The sequence below is a fragment of the Lethenteron reissneri genome, chromosome 55 (assembly GCF_015708825.2).
Source record: "Lethenteron reissneri isolate LAM-NWPU_2019-01 chromosome 55, ASM1570882v1, whole genome shotgun sequence".
Lineage (NCBI taxonomy): Eukaryota > Metazoa > Chordata > Hyperoartia > Petromyzontiformes > Petromyzontidae > Lethenteron > Lethenteron reissneri.
This window is the reverse complement of record NC_083833.1, coordinates 6,728,956-6,747,444: the sequence shown is the minus strand read 5'-3', so window position 1 is coordinate 6,747,444 and position 18,489 is coordinate 6,728,956. Positions and strand designations below refer to the sequence as shown.

General features: G+C 51.9%; 1 protein-coding gene across 4 annotated transcripts in view; it reads right to left on the bottom strand.

Moving 5' to 3' along the window:
• Positions 1–18,489, bottom strand: part of LOC133356815 (inositol 1,4,5-trisphosphate receptor type 1-like) — a 434,548-nt gene that overhangs the window by 256,078 nt on the left and 159,981 nt on the right. For all 4 annotated transcript variants that reach the window (XM_061574522.1, XM_061574523.1, XM_061574519.1 and 1 more), the window contains 6 exons: positions 12,769–12,879; positions 11,043–11,138; positions 6,734–6,895; positions 5,145–5,258; positions 3,219–3,411; positions 844–966 (listed from right to left, as the gene is read on the bottom strand). In XM_061574522.1, the coding sequence (XP_061430506.1) occupies positions 844–966; positions 3,219–3,411; positions 5,145–5,258; positions 6,734–6,895; positions 11,043–11,138; positions 12,769–12,879 (799 nt within the window). The remainder of the gene's footprint in view (positions 1–843; positions 967–3,218; positions 3,412–5,144; positions 5,259–6,733; positions 6,896–11,042; positions 11,139–12,768; positions 12,880–18,489) is intronic.

Genomic DNA, 18,489 nt, shown 5'->3' with positions numbered 1-18,489 from the left:
CATGACCAAGAAATTCTAGATTTGAAGCTTTCGTGACTGCAAGGATTCATAATCTTGGTTCTTTCGGTAAAGTGACTTTACCGAAAGAGCTAAGAACATGAACAAGAAAACATCTTAAAGTGACTATGTGACTAAGTGCAAACAGAAAATCCAAGAAAAGACAGCAAAATATTGCAGAAAAAACAGCGTCAGCATCAGAGTTGGGGGGAAAGGGAGCGAGCGAGAGGGGGGGGCGAGGGAGAGGGGGGGGCGAGGGAGGAGGGGGGGGGGCGAGGGAGAGGGAGGGGCGAGGGAGAGGGGGGGGCGAGGGAGAGGGGGGGGGGCGAGGGAGAGGGAGGGGGGGGGGGTGCGAGGGAGAGGGAGGGGCGAGGGAGAGGGGGGGGCGAGGGAGAGGGGGGGCGAGGGAGAGGGGGGGCGAGGGAGAGGGGGGGGGGCGAGGGAGAGGGGGCGAGGGAGAGGGGGGGGCGAGGGAGAGGGGGGGGGCGAGGGAGAGGGGGGGGGAGAGGGGGGGGCGAGGGAGAGGGGGGCGAGGGAGAGGGGGGGGCGAGGAGAAGAGGGGGGGGGGCGAGGGAGAGGGGGGGGGCGAGGGAGAGGGGGGGGCGAGGGGGAGGGAGAGGGAGGGGGGGGGGCGAGGGAGGGAGGGGGGGGCGAGGGAGAGGGGGGGGGGGCGAGGGACAGGGAGAGGGGGGGGGCGAGGGAGAGGGGGGGGGGAGAGGGAGGGGGAGGGAGAGGTGGGGGGCGAGGGAGAAAGGGGGGCGAGGGAGAGGGGGGGGGGGCGAGGGATAGGGGGGGGGGCAGGCGGGCGGGGGGCGGGAACAACCGGGAGGAGAGACCGGCGCTCACCGCCGCAGCTGCTCTCGAAGGGGTAGAAGAATGCGACGAGCAGGTTGATGAGCACGGCGAGGTTGAAGGAGATGCTGCTCCACAGCGTGATGTTGCGCGAGCACCAGAAGAGCACGCGCTGACCTGCACCCACGCACGCAAAGAAAGGTCACCCCCCCCCCACCCCGGTGTGTAAACAAAAATTCAAGGTATTAATACGCAAACCTTTTTAGCCTTTTGTAATAAAGCTCGTTGAGACGACTTCTGGAATCCGTCTTTTATTCAACAGCTTTTCCTTCGCGCTGCTGACAGGCAGCGTGAGAGGGACAGATAGCGAGAGAGAGACGCACTGCCACGTGGCAACCCGGAGCCCCGCTCCCGCGTGGTCCCCCTTCCTCTGTTCGTTCTCGTTCTGACCGAAAGGCTGACTCGAAGCGCCACGTGAACGCACTCCATCTTGGGCGATTGGAGTGCGTTCACGTGGCGCCAGTGTAAGTAAATGTTCTGATTCTGATGGTTTCACACGGTGCGCTCGAGGCGATAGCGCACGCCTGCCTGGCCATCGTCGACCCGGACCCAGGTGCAGGACGCGTGGAGGGGTGGAGGCCTTAATAGGCGCTCGCTAACACCGTTTGTGGCCGATGAATGGGTCCGGGCGTCACTCCACAATTGTGCGTTCGCGTTTTTTTGTTTCCGTGATCAAAATGTTAATCCGTCACGTTTAGGAGGCATGTAACCGCTCCGAGCTCGCTTCTTCGCCCACGCGGTTTCCTCTCGTTTTAATCAGCGTAACATGACACATTAGCGTGCAGTTTCCGAGGTGAACAAATGTAATGATAATAACAATAATAATACATCATCGTACGATTGTTTTTCGAATTCTCTGGAATAGAGGACACTTTTTGCCCGGAGTCAGTAAAGTTATACAGTAAAGTATATAACAGTAAAGTTATACAGTGAAGTATATAACAGTAAATTTATAAAAATCTGGTCACTCAAAGACTAAGTTACAGTCACAATAACACCGACTGGATAGCAATGGACACCCTCAAAATTTGATTTGAAGCTTTCGTGACTGCAGGAAGAAAATAAATTCAATAATAGAGTGCGACGTTTCGATTGCAACACAAGCAACCGTCATCAGGTCGAACTAAATTTGAGAGACAAAACACAGACACGGAGACACACAGACAGACACACAAGCAGAGAGAGACAACACACAGACACACAGAGAGAGACACACAATATAGACACAGACAGACACACAATCAGAGAGACACACAACATAGACACACAGAGAGAGAGACACACAACATAGACACACAGACAGACACACAAGCAGAGAGAGACACACACAGAGACACACAGAGAGAGACACACAACATAGACACACAGACAGAGACACAAGCAGAGAGAGACAACACAGAGACACACAATGTCTTTTTTCCTGGTCTCAGGCTCTGGATCGCCTTCAGAACTTCCTAAACAGATGGCACCTCAGCCAGCCACTCACAGGGGGTGACTTCTTCCAATATTTGAGGCACCGCAGCCTCAGCAGGGTCATCCACACTTTGCCCCATGATGTTTTCCAGGCTGAGGGATTTCCCCTCCCCCAGGACCTCACAGAAATGCTCAGCACATCTGCAAACCTATTCATGGGGGTCGGAGATTGGATCACCATTCTTTCCCCTAATGATGGTAATAGGTGTGGCGCTGCAGGTTACTTTTTTGATGGAATTCAAGAGCGATTTGTGATCGCGGGCCATTGAGGCAGACTCCATCTCCTCGGCAACCCACGACCACCAACCATTATCACCACATTCATCAGCACCATCATCACCCACCACTCACACCACTACCATCCCTGCCACCACCGCCACCACTTCTGCCACCACCACCGCCACTACCACCGCCACCACCACCACCGCCACCACCACAGAAACCACACCATCATCACCACCTACATCACCACTATCATTACCCACCGCTCGCACCACCACCATCCCTGCCGCCACTGCCACCGTCGCCACCACCACCACCGCCTCTCCTACCACCCCCACCACCACCGCCTCCACCACCACCTCTACCGCCACCACCTCCACCGCCACCACCTCCACCACCACAACCACCGCCACCACCACCGCCTTTCCCACCACCCCCACTACCACCTCCTCCACCACTACCGCCTCTCCCACCACCCCCACCTCTACCGCCACCACTACCGCCACCACCTCCACCACCCCCACCGCCACCACCGCCACCGCCACCACCGCCACCTCTACCGCCACCACCGCCACCTCTACCGCCACCTCTACCGCCACCACCTCCACCACCTCCACCACCTCCACCACCACCTCCACTACCGCCACCACCGCCACCACCACCGCCTCACCCACCACGGAGCTTCTTCTGCCAGTTCATCTCGCGGAAGAGGTCCTCGGAGCGCAGGAAGAAGTCGTTGATCTTGCTGCCCTGGTCGTCGCGCTCGGCCGTGTAGTAGACGCGCAGCTGCGACTCGCACGTCAGGTACTCGCACACGCTGGGCACGGGAAACACGATCTGCTCCATCGTGCGGTCCTGGCGCACCACCTGCGCACGCACAAGCACACACGCGCAAGCTCGCAGTGTTGCTAACCAATCGTGCCACCGCTCCGCACCCAAGTGGAGTATCATCATCATCATCGTTGCGTGGCAGCAGCCAAATACTCTAAAAGGCGTGATGTGATTCTAAATGTGGAGGGGGGGGAAAGGTGAAGGGCCCGGATGAAAAATCTACGTGACCACGGTGAGAGAAAGAGAGAGACACGCAAACTCCAAATATACAGCAGGAGGTTGTGGGTTCGATCCCGACCCTGATAATGCCTGTGTATTTTGGAGTTTGCACGTTCTCCCCTTGGTCACGTGGATTTTTCTCTGGGTCCTCTGGTTTTTCCCTCCGCATTTAAAACAACATCATGGCATTCAGAGTATTTGGCTGCTATACATTTCCACACCGATGAGCCACTTCATTGGGCTGTCATTTGTGGCCAGGTCGGTTCTGAAATAGAACCGTACAGCTCAGTGGGGCCTTACCTGGTAAAATAAAATAAAAAAGATTTGTTTAGTTTATCGACCATCAGGTACTGCTACATTGTGCTCACGTATCATCACGCCGAATCGGTGACGTTCCTATGGTGCGCGGCCACGGGAAAGGGGCGTAGAGTCTCGGATGCCATGCGTGGGGGGAAAAAGAAAGGAACGGGCGACGGGAAGAGAGAGAAGAAGAAAAGGAATGGGAAAGGGAATGGCGAAATGGGGGCACACAGGGGGCAGGAGAGGTGAGGATGGGGAGGAAGAGGCTGCATCAGGGCCTCGACGCTGCTGCTGCTGCTGCTGCACGGAGGAGGAGCGGCGTCTGTTTTCAAAGTGGGCGGCGACTGGGAGAAGGGGAGGGGTTCAGAGTGGGGGTGGCCACACAGAGGTCACGTGACTTACGGGAGGCTCAAGCTGATCTATATACAGAGATAGAGATGTATAGATGAGAGGGGTTCAGCGTGGGGGTGGCCACACAGAGGTCACGTGACTTCTGGGAGGCTCAAGCTGATCTATATACAGAGATAGAGATGTATAGATGAGAGGGGTTCAGAGTGGGGGTGGCCACACAGAGGTCACGTGACTTCTGGGAGGCTCAAGCTGATCTATATACAGAGATAGAGATGTATAGATGAGAGGGGTTCAGAGTGGGGGTGGCCACACAGAGGTCACGTGACTTCTGGGAGGCTCAAGCTGATCTATATACAGAGATAGAGATGTATAGATGAGAGGGGTTCAGAGTGGGGGTGGCCACACAGAGGTCACGTGACTTATGGGAGGCTTAAGCTGATCTATATACAGAGATAGAGATGTATAGATGAGAGGGGTTCAGCGTGGGGGTGGCCACACAGAGGTCACGTGACTTATGGGAGGCTCAAGCTGATCTATATACAGAGATAGAGATGTATAGATGAGAGGGGTTCAGAGTGGGGGTGGCCACACAGAGGTCACGTGACTTATGGGAGGCTCAAGCTGATCTATATACAGAGATAGAGATGTATAGATGAGAGGGGTTCAGCGTGGGGGTGGCCACACAGAGGTCACGTGACTTACGGGAGGCTCGAGCTGATTTATATACAGAGATAGAGATGTATAGATGAGAGGGGTTCAGCGTGGGGGTGGCCACACAGAGGTCACGTGCCTTACAGGAGGCTCGAGCTGATTTAGAGAGATCGATGGGGCGGCTGCTGGGGGGGGGGGGGGTGAGGGGGTGGGGTCCAGGGGAGGGTGGATGGGGGTGGGGGCCGTACCTCGATCTGCGCCGTGTGCCGTGCGTAATACTCCAAGGCCTCGTCCCCATCGTCCGCGGGGCCTCCTACGCCGGGCTTCAGCATCTGGTGCAGCTCCTTGTTGTGCCGGGCGAGCTGGGGCGGTGCGGGAGGGGCGGTGCGGGGGGGGGAGAACACCCAGGCACGGCGCGATGAGAGACGACGCAGCGTGATGTGGCACAGCGGAGCGCGGGTGTCGTCGCCGTCACGGCGGGTGTCGCAGCGAGTGTCGTGGGAGGTGGCGTAGTGGGTGGCACGGCTGGTGTCACAGCGGGTGACACAACCAGTGGCGCAGCAGGTGTCATAACGGGTGCCACAGCGGGTGGTAGCGTAGCGGTGAGCGCTACGAACCTGGCGATCAGGGTTTGATTCCCGCTCACGGCCAACACCCAGTGACGGTTATCTGAACCGGTCCTGGGCCTCCCCTAGGTCGACTCAGCCTCAAATGAGTACCTGGTGCAATGCGTAAACATTGCCACTAGGGAGACAAAGGCGGCCGGGCGTGGTGCTGGCCACCCACCCCCTCGTGTGCCGTGCCGGCCTTTATAGGTGCTCGCTAACAGCACTTGCCCCTACAGTCTGCTAAGGCTATATGGGGGATCTTTGTCTTTTGTCACAGCAGGTGTCACAGTGAACAGTGCAGCCACGCACAGCGACGAACCCGGCGACCCAAGTTTCATTTCCCGTTTGACGGCCGCCATCAGTGACGTATATCTGAAACCGGTCCTAAGCCTCCCGTAGGTCTACTTGGCACAATGTTTAAACATCAACAATGGGGAGACAAAGGCGGCAAGGCACGTTTTGTTTTCCGGCCACAACACCCCTCTGTGCACCGTGCATACCTGCATACCGCTCATCAGCACTTTCCCCAGCAGCCTGTGTAGGCTATAAAGGGGACCTTTGTCTTTGTGCGAGCGGGCGTGTGTGTGTGTGCCTCAAACGCGGTGTGTGTGCAAACGTCGCCGGCGGGGAGACAAAGGCGGCCGGCCGTGGGCGCTGGCCACCCACCCCCTCGTGTGTCACAGTGCCGCCCCTTCCCAGGTTCTGCTACTCGCTAGCCGCACTTGCCCCGACAACCTGTCAAGGTCTTCTTGGTTCTTTCGGTAAAGTCAAGTAGAAGGGAAATAATATAATAATAAAACATAATAAAATATTTATATATTATAATATTATATTATTTTATTATGTTTTATTTTTATTATAATATAATAAAAATAAAACATAATAAAATAATATCATATTATATAATTTTATTATGTTTTAGTTTTGCTATTTTATTATTATTTTATTATGTTTTATTTTTATTATAAGAAAAATGAAACATAATAAAATAATATTATATTATTTTATATGTTTTATATTTATTATTTTATTATTTCCCTTCTATTATATTATTTTATTGTTTTATTTTTATTATTTTATTATTTCCCTTCTACACGATGACTTTACCGAAAGAACCAAGAAGATGAATCCCTGCAGTCACGAAAGCTTCAAATCAAAATTTAACCTGTCAAGGCTATACGCGGTGGTGGTGGTGGGTGGGGGAGTGAATCTTTGTCTTTGCGCGCCACCTGATGCGCCAGGATGTAGATGTTGTGTCCCACGTCACGCGGCGAGGCCCCCATGTGGTCAGAGCCGTCGTCGGCATCCTCAGCGCCAACGCCGCTGTCGCCGTCGCTGGCGCCACCGCCGCTCTCCTCGCCCTGCTGGTAGGCCCTCTTAATCACGTCCACCTGTGGCCACGCGCGGAGCCGACGCGATTTAACACAGGATGGCTCCCCAGCGGTGTCTCCCACCAGCGGTGTGACCGATGCACCAGTTCACCGACAAGATAAAAAAGATTTCTATTCATGTTGGGATTTCTCACCCAGAATTGCCTCCCCACTGCGGTGGTGTAAACAATGCGCCCAGTTCACAGATCGGATGAAATATTCATGTTTGGATTTATCCCCAGCAGTGTCTCCCCCGGTGGTGTAACCTGTGCACCAGTTCCACTGATAAAAATTAACCCGTAAAAACAAAGTTTTTCACTGTAAATCCTTTATATGCGTGGCGGCTAGAGTCCTCTGGCTTGAGATGGCTGCCACCTATGGGTCAGATGATTGCCTGGCACCATTAAGCAATTGGTAATTAAATATAAAAAAAATCCTAAAAAGTGTAACATTTTGGAAAAAAATTTTCACGAAAATGTATTGTCACGCACAACGAGTCTGTGTGGAAAATTTCAGCTCGATTGGATCACGGGAAGTGGGTTAAAAAACGACCGAAAATTTTGCACGGTCGTAAGCGCGCAAGCAAGCAAGCAAACTTAATATAAAGGATTTAAATAATAAACGACCGAAAAATTTGCACGGTCGTAAGCGCGCAAGCAAGCAAGCAAGTGAACTTAATATAAAGGATTTAATAATTAAAAAAACCTCCCATTTATTTGGATTCTGTGAACAAAGCACACCGCACCAACAAAACGAGCTTAAAGATCCGGTGACTAAACATTTCGCATGTGGATGTGCTTGTGCTCTGTGATCCGGCCGTCTGAGACCTACGAAACGTGGTGCAAATGCCAATAAATAAATCGATTATTTTACGTAATCTATTTTTGTCAGTTTTATCCAGATTGGGATATTGGCGTCGCGTCACGGGATGAAGAATCCATTCGTTAATCTCACCGAGCAGCGCATCACCCGGTGCCAGAGAATGTCCCGTAAGAAGGAGATACTGCAGAACTAATTCTGAGATTCCTATAGGGTCGCCACGGCGGTATCGTTGTCCGCGATACGAAACGATCTCAAATGTTCGCGATCGTAGGAGACCGGCTACTGTCCATCCGCGTTTGGGATGAAATTTCGGACGAAACGCTTTCCATAAATTTTCAAATCTTTCATTGACATTTTTGTGGTCACGTCCGTTGCGTTGTAACTTAACACTTCTAGATTTGAAGTTTTCGTGACTGCAAGGGTCCATACTCTTTGGTTTTTTCGGTAAAGTCACGTAGGTAAAAAAGAAAATAAATAAATTAAATCACGACGTTTCGGAGGCAACACAAGCTTCCGTCTTCAGGTGGAACGGTCACAGCAAAATTACTGTATGAAATGCCACTTCTTCACCTGAACAAAGGTGACATCAACCGATGACATGGGCAGGAAAGCCACGTGCATGGTCTCATACGAGCTGACATCGTTCCCTGCGATGTCATACTTTTGGATTAAAACCAAGGCAACGTTTTATATTTTGTTTCACAACGACCCTCAATGATCATCTTTGAGTGATGTAGTTTTTAATGTTGTGTCGAACTAGGACGCACAGCTTCGAGACAATAACGTCTGGCAAGTTGTCACCAAAGAATCAAGCGAGCCTGCCTCTGCTGACGAGACCCAGAGTGTCGAAACCCGGTCCGGAGCGTTCGCTTGCGCAGACTCAATGCCGCTAACATTGTCCACTCCCGGCAGGACGTGGGGCCGAAGTGAATCAGTGACTTGCGCACAAACACGTCCTTGACCACGAGTACCCCGTCCCTCTTTTAGCCCCGCCCCCCCCTTCCGATACGTTCCATTCATTGGCTACCACATTCTGATAAGCCCCTCCCCCCCTCCCCTCCCCCCTTAACTGGTACTTAAGAGCTTGCATCTTGAATCCCTCCCTCACTTGATGCAGCAAATCTGGTTGTGACGGTCCCACCTGATGACGGAGACTTGTGTTGCCTCCGAAACGTCGTGATTTTATTGTTTTATTTTTATTAATTTTAATTATTTTTTTTACCTACGTGACTTTACCGAAAGAACTAAGAGCATTCATATTTCACGTGGAGAGAAACACCCAGCGGACGTGCAACGTTGGGATAACTTTAGCGTGAGGTCGGAAACGTCCGCTCCACCTATTGTTTGGGATCATCTGGAAGGTGGGTGCCACTGTGGCTAGGAGATGTTAACTACCTCGCCTGGTATACAGGAGGTTGTGGTGTTTGATCCCGACCCTGACGCCTGCTGTATATGTGGAGTTTGCGGTGTCTTTCTCTCTCTCATCATCATCACCACGGTAGCTAGCAGATGTTAACTACCTCGCCTGGTGTACAGGAGGTTGTGGTAATTGATCCCGACCCTGACGCCTGCTGTATATGTGGAGTTTGCGGTGTCTTTCTCTCTCATCATCATCACGGTGGCTAGCAGATGTTAACTACCTCGCCTGGTATACAGGAGGTTGTGGTGATTGATCCCGACCCTGACGCCTGCTGCTGTATATTTGGAGTTTGCGTGTCTCTCTCTCTCATCATCATCATCACGGTGGCTAGCAGATGTTAACTACCTCGCCTGGTATACAGGATGTTGTGGTGTTTGATCCCGACCCTGATACCTGCTGTATATGTGGAGTTTACGGTGTCTTTCTCTCTCTCATCATCATCACGGTGGCTAGCAGATGTTAACTACCTCGACTGGTATACAGGAGGTTGTGGTGTTTGATCCCGACCCTGATGCCTGCTGCTGTATATTTGGAGTTTGCGGTGTCTTTCTCTCTCTCATCATCATCTCGGTGGCTAGCAGATGTTAACTACCTCGCCTGGTATACAGGAGGTTGTGGTGTTTGATCCCGACCCTGACGCCTGCTGCTGTATATTTGGAGTTTGCGTGTCTTTCTCTCTCATCATCATCATCACGGTGGCTAGGAGATGTTAACTACCTCGCCTGGTATACAGGAGGTTGTGGGTTCGATCCCGACCCTGACGCCTGCTGTATATTCGGAGTTTGCGGTGTCTTTTTCTCTCATCATCATCACGGTGGCTAGCAGATGTTAACTACCTCGCCTGGTATACAGGAGGTTGTGGTGTTTGATTCCGACCGTCTCTTTCTGTCTCCGTGGACGCGTCGTGGATTTTTCTCCAGGTCCTCCTGTGTCCCTCTCAATTTAAACTCAACACCACGCGTTTGGAGTATTTGGCAACTGCCATAAATTTGCAACACGCTGATGACAAGCCACTCCGTGTTGAGCGATCATTTGTGATAGCCGGGAAGCTTCTGTATAAAGAGCATAGAGCTGTCTAGCTCAGTGATGCCTTACCTGGTAAAATACAAACTAAAAACGTATTTATTTTAACTATTTTAGTTTATCTGACATGACGTATAGCATATTTTTCGATTTAAAGCTTTCGTGACTGCAGGGATTCATCTTCTTGGTTCTTTCGGTAAAGTCACGTAGAAGGAAAATAATAAAATAATAAAATTAAAACATAATAAAATAATTCTCACGACGTTTCGGCCACAACACAAGCAGCCGTCCTCAGTCCGATTTGCTTTTTTTTTAATCAAGTTCAAGTTCATGTATTAGGTGTAGCCCTGTGAGCCATTCGGCTCTTGAATCGGGTGCAACCGTAACAAACAAAAACATGAACAAAAACATCTTAAAGTGAATATGTGACTAAGTGCAAACAGAAAATCCAAGAAAAGACGGAAAAATATTGCAGAAAAAACACCGTACACCAACGCTGTGTACAAAAATCCCAGTGGGATGCAAGTCAAACAACAACAACAACCACAAGACAACTTAGATTAAGGTCATGAGTCTAACTCCGTACTACAACAAACAAACATGGCCAAACCGAAACACTTTTAGAAAATCACCAAAATAGGAACTGTGACCGAATTTTCACAACAAACGACGAAAACAACATGTACCACCAAACTCTGCAGCCATAGCTGGCTGCATGAGTCACTCCACAACAGCAGGAGCATCAGTCGGAGTGTCAACATTTTTCAATGCAACAAGAATTTTGGTTTTTATGACAGTCATATGGGTCTAACTCTGTACTGTGTGGGGAGGTGGGGGTGGGGACGATTTTCTGTATGTCTGTGGCCTCGTTGGGGAGGAAAATGAGCCAGAGGTCGCGGTTACCAGCTCCTTGGGACGCATGTTGTAGAGGATTCTCTCGGCGTTCTCGCTGTCGTGACGGCTCTCCATGATCGCCAGCAGCAGCTTGGAGGCGTTGTTCTGTGACGGAGAGCGGCGGAGCAGAGCAAAGATTACCCCCCCGCCCACCGCCCACCCCCCCCCGCCCTGCGTAGCCTGAGAATCAGAAGATTGATTTATTACTGGAGGGATCCGATGAGCTGTTAAAGCTCGTTTTCTTTCTCAACGGACGTTCAGTTTCGGGGGCACGGGGTCAGAACGTTAAATCAACAAACAAAAAAACACGAGTACAAGGTAGAGGGACGGTAAACAAGTCACTAAATTTTGATTTGAAGCTTTCGTGACTGCAGGGATTCATATTCTTGGTTCTTTCGGTAAAGTCACGTAGAAGAAGGGAAATAATAAAATAAAAAAATAAAAAAATTCTATGTGACTTTACCGAAAGAATCAAGAATATGAATCCCTGCAGTCACGAAAGCTTTACATCGAAATAAACTACCTATGTTACGGATGATATTGATCGCGAAACGCCCGACTAACCACCACCACCATCACCACTGCTACGACTTGTGCGTTAATAAACTAACGTGGAGTTAAAATTTGTATTTAAAGCTTTCGTGACTGCAGGGATTCATCTTCTTGGTCCTTTCGGTAAAGTCACGTAGAAGGAAAATCTGAAATTGTAATATTTTTTATTTTATTATTTCCCTTCTACATGACTTTACCGAAAGAACCAAGAATATAAGTCACTAAATATAAACAAATAAACCCATTGATTCATTCATTGTATAAGTTCGATTTATGAAGCTTGGGACAAGGCAAACACAGTCCCAGACCACACCAAGATGACGCCACGCAGCGGCCCTCCCTCAATACAACGGCACATTAACATTGTACCATCGGCACATGGGTCAGGCTCAATGTTACAAAGCACGTTTGCAACTGTGGCTGGTATCCAGCACCGATCTTCTGCTCATATTTTTTAAAGGAAAACTTACCGCCCCCCCCCCCCCCTCCACGTAAAAATGTATACATACACAACTAAAATTACCCACTGCACCATTCGCTTATTTTTCAGAAGCGACGTGCCCATCACAAATGACGGCGCAACGTAGTGGCTGATCATCGCAGACAAATACTACAAACAAACCGTCGGGGGCAAGAGCAACGAGCAAGCGCACGAGGCGGTGGTGCGGCAATCCCCACGCCTGGCCGCCTTTGTCTCCCCCCCCCCATATTCATTTAAGGCCGAGTCGACCTAGGGGGAGGCCCAAAGGACCGGTGCATATTTTCCTCGGCGATGTTGGCCGCGAGCGGGAATCGAACCGCGGGGTCGCCGGGGTCGGTAGTGCAGCGCGCTCACCCGCTACCGTTACTCCCCTGCTAGGCACCGCATGCACGCACCGCACGCACCGCACGCACTGCATGCACGCACCGCACGCACTGCATGCACGCACCGCACGCACGCGGGCGGGCTGGCGTGCGTACAGGGGGGCGGCCGCAGTTACTCCGCGGATCCGCCGCGCCGCAGAATCCGTCGAGAAAAAGCGACGAGATTTGATTACACCACGGCCCCTGCATTGCTCCCGAATCGCGAGGATTCACCCGACCGTGCAACGGCTGGAACGTTACGCGCCAATCAATCACGGGCCACAGGCAAGTTACAGCTGAAGCCGGGGGGGGGGGCGGGGAAGGGGGGGGGGCAGCTTACCTTGAGCTCCAACACAAGCCCCATGCACTGCTTCCCCAGGGGGTTGATGTCGTTGAGGATGAGGGCGATGATGATGTCGATGCCGTTCGATTCGTGGGTGGCGATGCAGTTCTGCGGTCGTTCATTCGGGACAACATCAGCAGCAGCAAGAAACAGAGATGGCAACGATGGCAACGATGATAATGATAATGGCGTGATTATGATTATCGCCGGCGTAACGATGCCTCAGTTCGTACTAATTCCCGATGTCCGAACCACTCCCCCATCCCACCTCCCTTCACCAACCTGCAATGTCCAGCGTGGTGAAGTATGGTCAAACAACCCCTTCCACCTCCTCTCCCCCCCCCCCCCCCACAGGAATGACTGGAACGGTGTGACGAGGCCTTCATCCAGCGGTAGATTTTGCCAACATTTTTTTTTTATTGTTTAATCGGGTAAAGCCTGTAAATCGACCGGGCGCCGTACCGTACGTCTGTTTGCGCGTAGAACCAGCGCCTGGGATGTTGACTCCTTCGCTTGGTATACAGGAGGTTGTAGATTTTATCGCGACCGTGATGCCTGTATATTTGGAGTTTGCGTGGTCGCGTGTATTTTTCTCCGGGTCCTTCGGTTTTTGCCTCCACATTTAGCAAAAAAAATCACGTGGTTCGAGTATTTGGTTGCTATTCGTTTTCCACGTGATGAAAAGCCACTTCTGTGAGCTGTCATTTGTGATAGCCAGGTCGCTTCTGAAAAAAGAGCTGCATAGCTCAGTGGGGCCTTACCTGGTAAAGTAAAACATTGTTGAGGTTAGTAAGTAACGACACAGGCGTGGCGACTGGCGACCTGCCCTAAGTGCGGATCGACGTAAGTCGAACCCGCAAATCTTCCTGAAAAAAAAAACATCGTGAAGCAGAAGATCGGTGCTGGATACCGGCCAGATCTGCAAATGTGATTTGTGACTCTGACCATTAAACGCGTATCGATAGTTCAACGTTAATGTGCCATTTTTATTGGGGGGCTGTTAGTGTGGGGCATTATCTTGGTGTGGTCTGAGACTGTCTTGTTGTTTTTGCTGCCTTGTCCAAGCTTCATAAATCGGACTTATATAACACAACATTTCCTATTTATTTATTTTTAGTAAGTCGCCTACCTCCTTCCCTACTTTGCCCTTCCTATCGTTGTTTTTGTTGCCGCGCCGTTCGTCGTTGCAACTTGCTGAACGCCCCCCCCTGCCCAACCCCCCCACCGCGCCCGCCCTGGAACATCCGTTGAAGAAGAGCTCGTCGGATTTTCCTACTCCTCCTCCTCCCGCGGTCTCAATAAAAGATTCCGATTCCGATTCTGCGCCCGTTAACAACCGCCGATCCCACGTCGTTCGTCGTTCCATTCGGTTCCACCGGGCGAGAGCCGGAAGGAGCTGGCCTCGTTCGCGAGCACGAACCGACGTCGACCACGGCCGGGGGGGATGCGGGCCGCGAGGGCCTGGGGCCCAGGATTCCGCTAGTTCGCATCGAAACCCACAGCCAACTTCCACCGCCGCCGCCACAAACGAAGGCAAAATTATTTTTTTTAAAAAGCTCAACGAGCGGGAGCGACAAGACGGGCCACCGCCGCCCGCCACTAAATCACGCCCGCCCGCATCCAATACGAGCGCCGCTGATTTATAACGGGAACCGATGGCGCCGCTGTATCAATCAGCCGCCGTGCTCGCGGCGGATTAGACGCTCAGAACAGCTCGGTTGGTGAGGGGGGAGGGGGGTGGACGTGTGGGGGTGGTGGGTAGGGAAGTCTGACTCCCAAAGGAACATATTAAAAATATGGAAATTCTAAACTCCTCTTGCCCGCTAGTACGCGCGAGAGAGAGAAAGTGTGAAAGAGAAAAAAACAAGAAATCAAACGGTCAGTCAGTCAATCGATATTCCGACGCGACGGATATTCCCCGAAGGGAGAGAGTGCGTGACGCGAGCGGCCGGCTTCGCCGCTTAATCATAAACGCTCATCGGCAGCGCCCGGGCCAGTCCGCACAAGCCAGCGCCTGCCTCGCCCGTCAGGCGTTACGGGACGAGGCTGCAGAGTTTGGTAGTACATGTTATTCACGTCGTTTATTGTGAAAATTCGGCCACAGTTCCTATGATCACTGTCTCATTGCTTTTATGGCTTTATTTTGGTGATTTTCGAAAAGTTGTTTTGTTTGGCCATGTTTGTTTGTTGTAGTACGGAGTTAAACTGATGGCCTTAATCTAAGTTGTCTTGTGGTTATTGTTGTTGTTTGACTTGCATCCCACTGGGATTTTTGCACACAGCGTTGGTGTACGGTGCTTTTTCTGCAATATTTTGCTGTCTTTTCTTGGATTTTCTGTTTGCACATAGTCACTTTAAGATGTTTTATTGTTCATGTTTTTGTTTTTTTGTTTGTTGCGGTTGCACCCGATTCAAGAGCCGAATGACTCACAGGGCTATACCTAATAAATTAAACTTGAAACTTGAAACCCGCGCGGAATCAGCGCTCGCGCGCGAGGCCCCTCCTGCAGCCGCCGCTTCGAAAAATCGCCGAGCGGCGGGGGGAACGTTCCAGGGGACGGAGTCTTGCGGCTCAGAGTCGCGCGCGCAAACATCCCCTGCGTCAAAATACACTGCTGGATGAGCCCCCGCACAACCCCACCCACGAGACGTGGGGGATATTTGCTTCACCCTGCCGAGCGGCGCGGGTCTGCGACGGTGGTGAGCACGGTGCGGTCACGGGTTCTGCTCAACTGCCCTTCACTGCCTGCCGGGTAGCAACGGCACCGTCAAGCGTGGCTATCGAGTGCGCAGGCGGTGCGACTGCAGCGCTGAGGCCCGCAAGGCCGGAGGGTTCCAAGTGCTGGCTATGGAGAGGGGAATCAATTGTACAGGGAGGGTGGGGGATGACGACCAATATTTAATTTCCTATTACCAGGGCCCATGCCAACCAAACCACTCAACGCCACGCAACTCCGCTCCACGCCACAGCAAGCCACACCACTTCCACACCACACCACCCAACGTCCGCTCCACACCACGGCACACAACTCCGCTCCACGCCACAGCATACCCCTCCACACCACTCCACACCACCCAACGTCGCTCCACACCACTGCCACACAACTCCGCTCCACGCCACAGCAAGCCACACCACTCCACACCACACCACCCAACGTCGCTCCACACCACGCCACGCCACTCCAGGCCACAGCATGCCACTCCACACCACTCCACGCCACACCACATCACCCAACACCTCTCCACACCACAGCAGGGAGGAGGAAGCCCCCCGCCGGGGCATTTAGTAGGAGATGCAAGGGCCGGGCAATTGGAATCGATTCGGCACGGATTGAATCAGGCGCGCAGGAATCAATTGCTTCCAGTTCACGTGGCGTGTTATATTTTTCATTTTGCCCCTCGAGGCAATTAAATTTGTTGCGCCTGAGTTAGTCGGATATCGGCTGCCTCCTGACCTAGATATTTTTATGATGAACATCTTGGTTTTGCTAGCCATTGGCTCTGCCCCTCCCTCTCTCTCTATGGCTCTGCTCAAGTGCAACGTGCACCACGCCAGCTCTTGCGGTTGCCTCCCCGTGTTCAACTTAATCACATCCGAAAATGACGAGAACGACAAAAGATAAACGACCGTTGCAGAGGAATAGCGGGGGGGGGGGGGGGGGGGGGGCGGAAAACCGTTAATTGAAAGTTTGTAAACCATATTTCTGTGTATATTTCAGCTCAAGCCTCCTATAAATCACGTGGTTGCTATGTGGCCACCCCCACTATGAACCCCTCCCCCTTTTCCCTGTCGCCGCCCACTGTGAAAACAGACGCCGCTCCTCCCCCGTGCAGCAGCAGCAGCAGCAGCGTCGAGGCCCTGATGAAGCCTCTTCCTCCCCATCCTCACCTTCTCCTGACCTCTGTGCCCCCGTTTCTCCGTTCCCTTTCCCACCCTTTCCTCTCATTCCCCGTGCCTTGTCGTCTCTCTCTTCCCTCCTCCCACGCGTCGCACCTCTCCGCTCTGCTCCAGGTGTAAGGCCCCAAGTCAGCTATGCAGCTCTTTCTCAGAAGCGACCGGGCTATCACAACGATGAGCTCAACGAAGCGGCGTATCATCGCGTGGAAATTTATAACAGCCAAAATACTCTAAATGCACGTTTGTCAACGTTGAGGGAAAAAAAACGGAGGACCCGGAGAAAACAAAAATCAACGGAGAGAGAGAGAGAGACATGCAAACTCCAAATACACAGCAGGCGTCAGGGTCAGGATCCAACCTACAACCTCCTCCATACCAGGCGAGGTAGTTAACATCTCACCACAGTGATGATGATGAGAGAGAGAGAGAGACACACAAAACTCCAAATATAAAGCAGCAGGCGTCAGGGTCGGGATCCAATCTACAACCTCCTCCGTACCAGGCGAGGTAGTTAACATCTCGCCACCGTGATGATGATGAGAGAGAGAGACACACAAAACTCAAAATATACAGCAGGCGTCAGGGTCGGGATCCAACATACAACCTCCTCCATACCAGGCGAGGTAGTTAACATCTCACCACCGTGATGATGATGAGAGAGAGAGACACACACAAAACTCCAAATATACAGCGGGTGTCAGGGTCGGGATCCAACCTACAACCTCCTCCATACCAGGCGAGGTAGTTAACATCTCGCCACCGTGATGATGATGAGAGAGAGAGAGACACACAAAACTCCAAATATACAGCAGGCGTCAGGGTCGGGATCCAACATACAACCTCCTCCGTACCAGGCGAAGTAGTTAACATCTCCTAGCCACCGTTATGATGATGAGAGAGAGAGAGACACACAAAACTACAAATATACAGCAGCAGGCGTCAGGGTCGGGATACAACCTACAACCTCCTCCGTACCAGGCGAAGTAGTTACCATCTTGCCACCGTGATGATGAGAGAGAGAGAGACACACAAACTCCAAATATACAGCAAGCGTCAGGGTCGGGATCCAACCTACAACCTCCTCCGTACCAGGCGAGGTAGTTAACATCTCGCCACCGTGATGATGATGAGAGAAAGAGAGAGAGACACGCAAACTCCAAATATACAGCAGGTATCAGGGTCGGGATCCAACCTACAACCTCCTCCGTACCAGGTGAGGTAGTTAACATCTAGCCACCGTGATGATGATGATGAGAGAAAGAGAGACACGCAAAACTCCAAATATACAGCAGGCGTCAGGGTCGGGATCCAACCTACAACCTCCTCCGGACCAGGCGAGGTAATTAACATCTCACCACCGTGATGATGATGAGAGAGAGAGAGAGACACACAAAACTCCAAATATACAGCAGGCGTCAGGGTCGGGATCCAACCTACAACCTCCTCCGTACCAGGCGAGGTAATTAACATCTCGCCACCGTGATGATGATGATGAGAGAGAGAGACACGCAAACTCCAAATATACAGCAGGCGTCAGGGTCGGGATCCAACATACAACCTCCTCCGTACCAGGCGAAGTAGTTAACATCTCCTAGCCACCGTGATGATGATGAGAGAAGGAGAGAGAGACACACAAAACTACAAATGTACAGCAGGCGTCAGGGTCGGGATCCAACCTACAACCTCCTCCGTAACCAGGCAAAGTAGTTAACATCTTGCCACCGTGATGATGAGAGAGAGAGAGACACACAAAACTCCAAATATACAGCAGGCGTCAGGGTCGGGATCCAACCTACAACCTCCTCCATACCAGGTGAGGT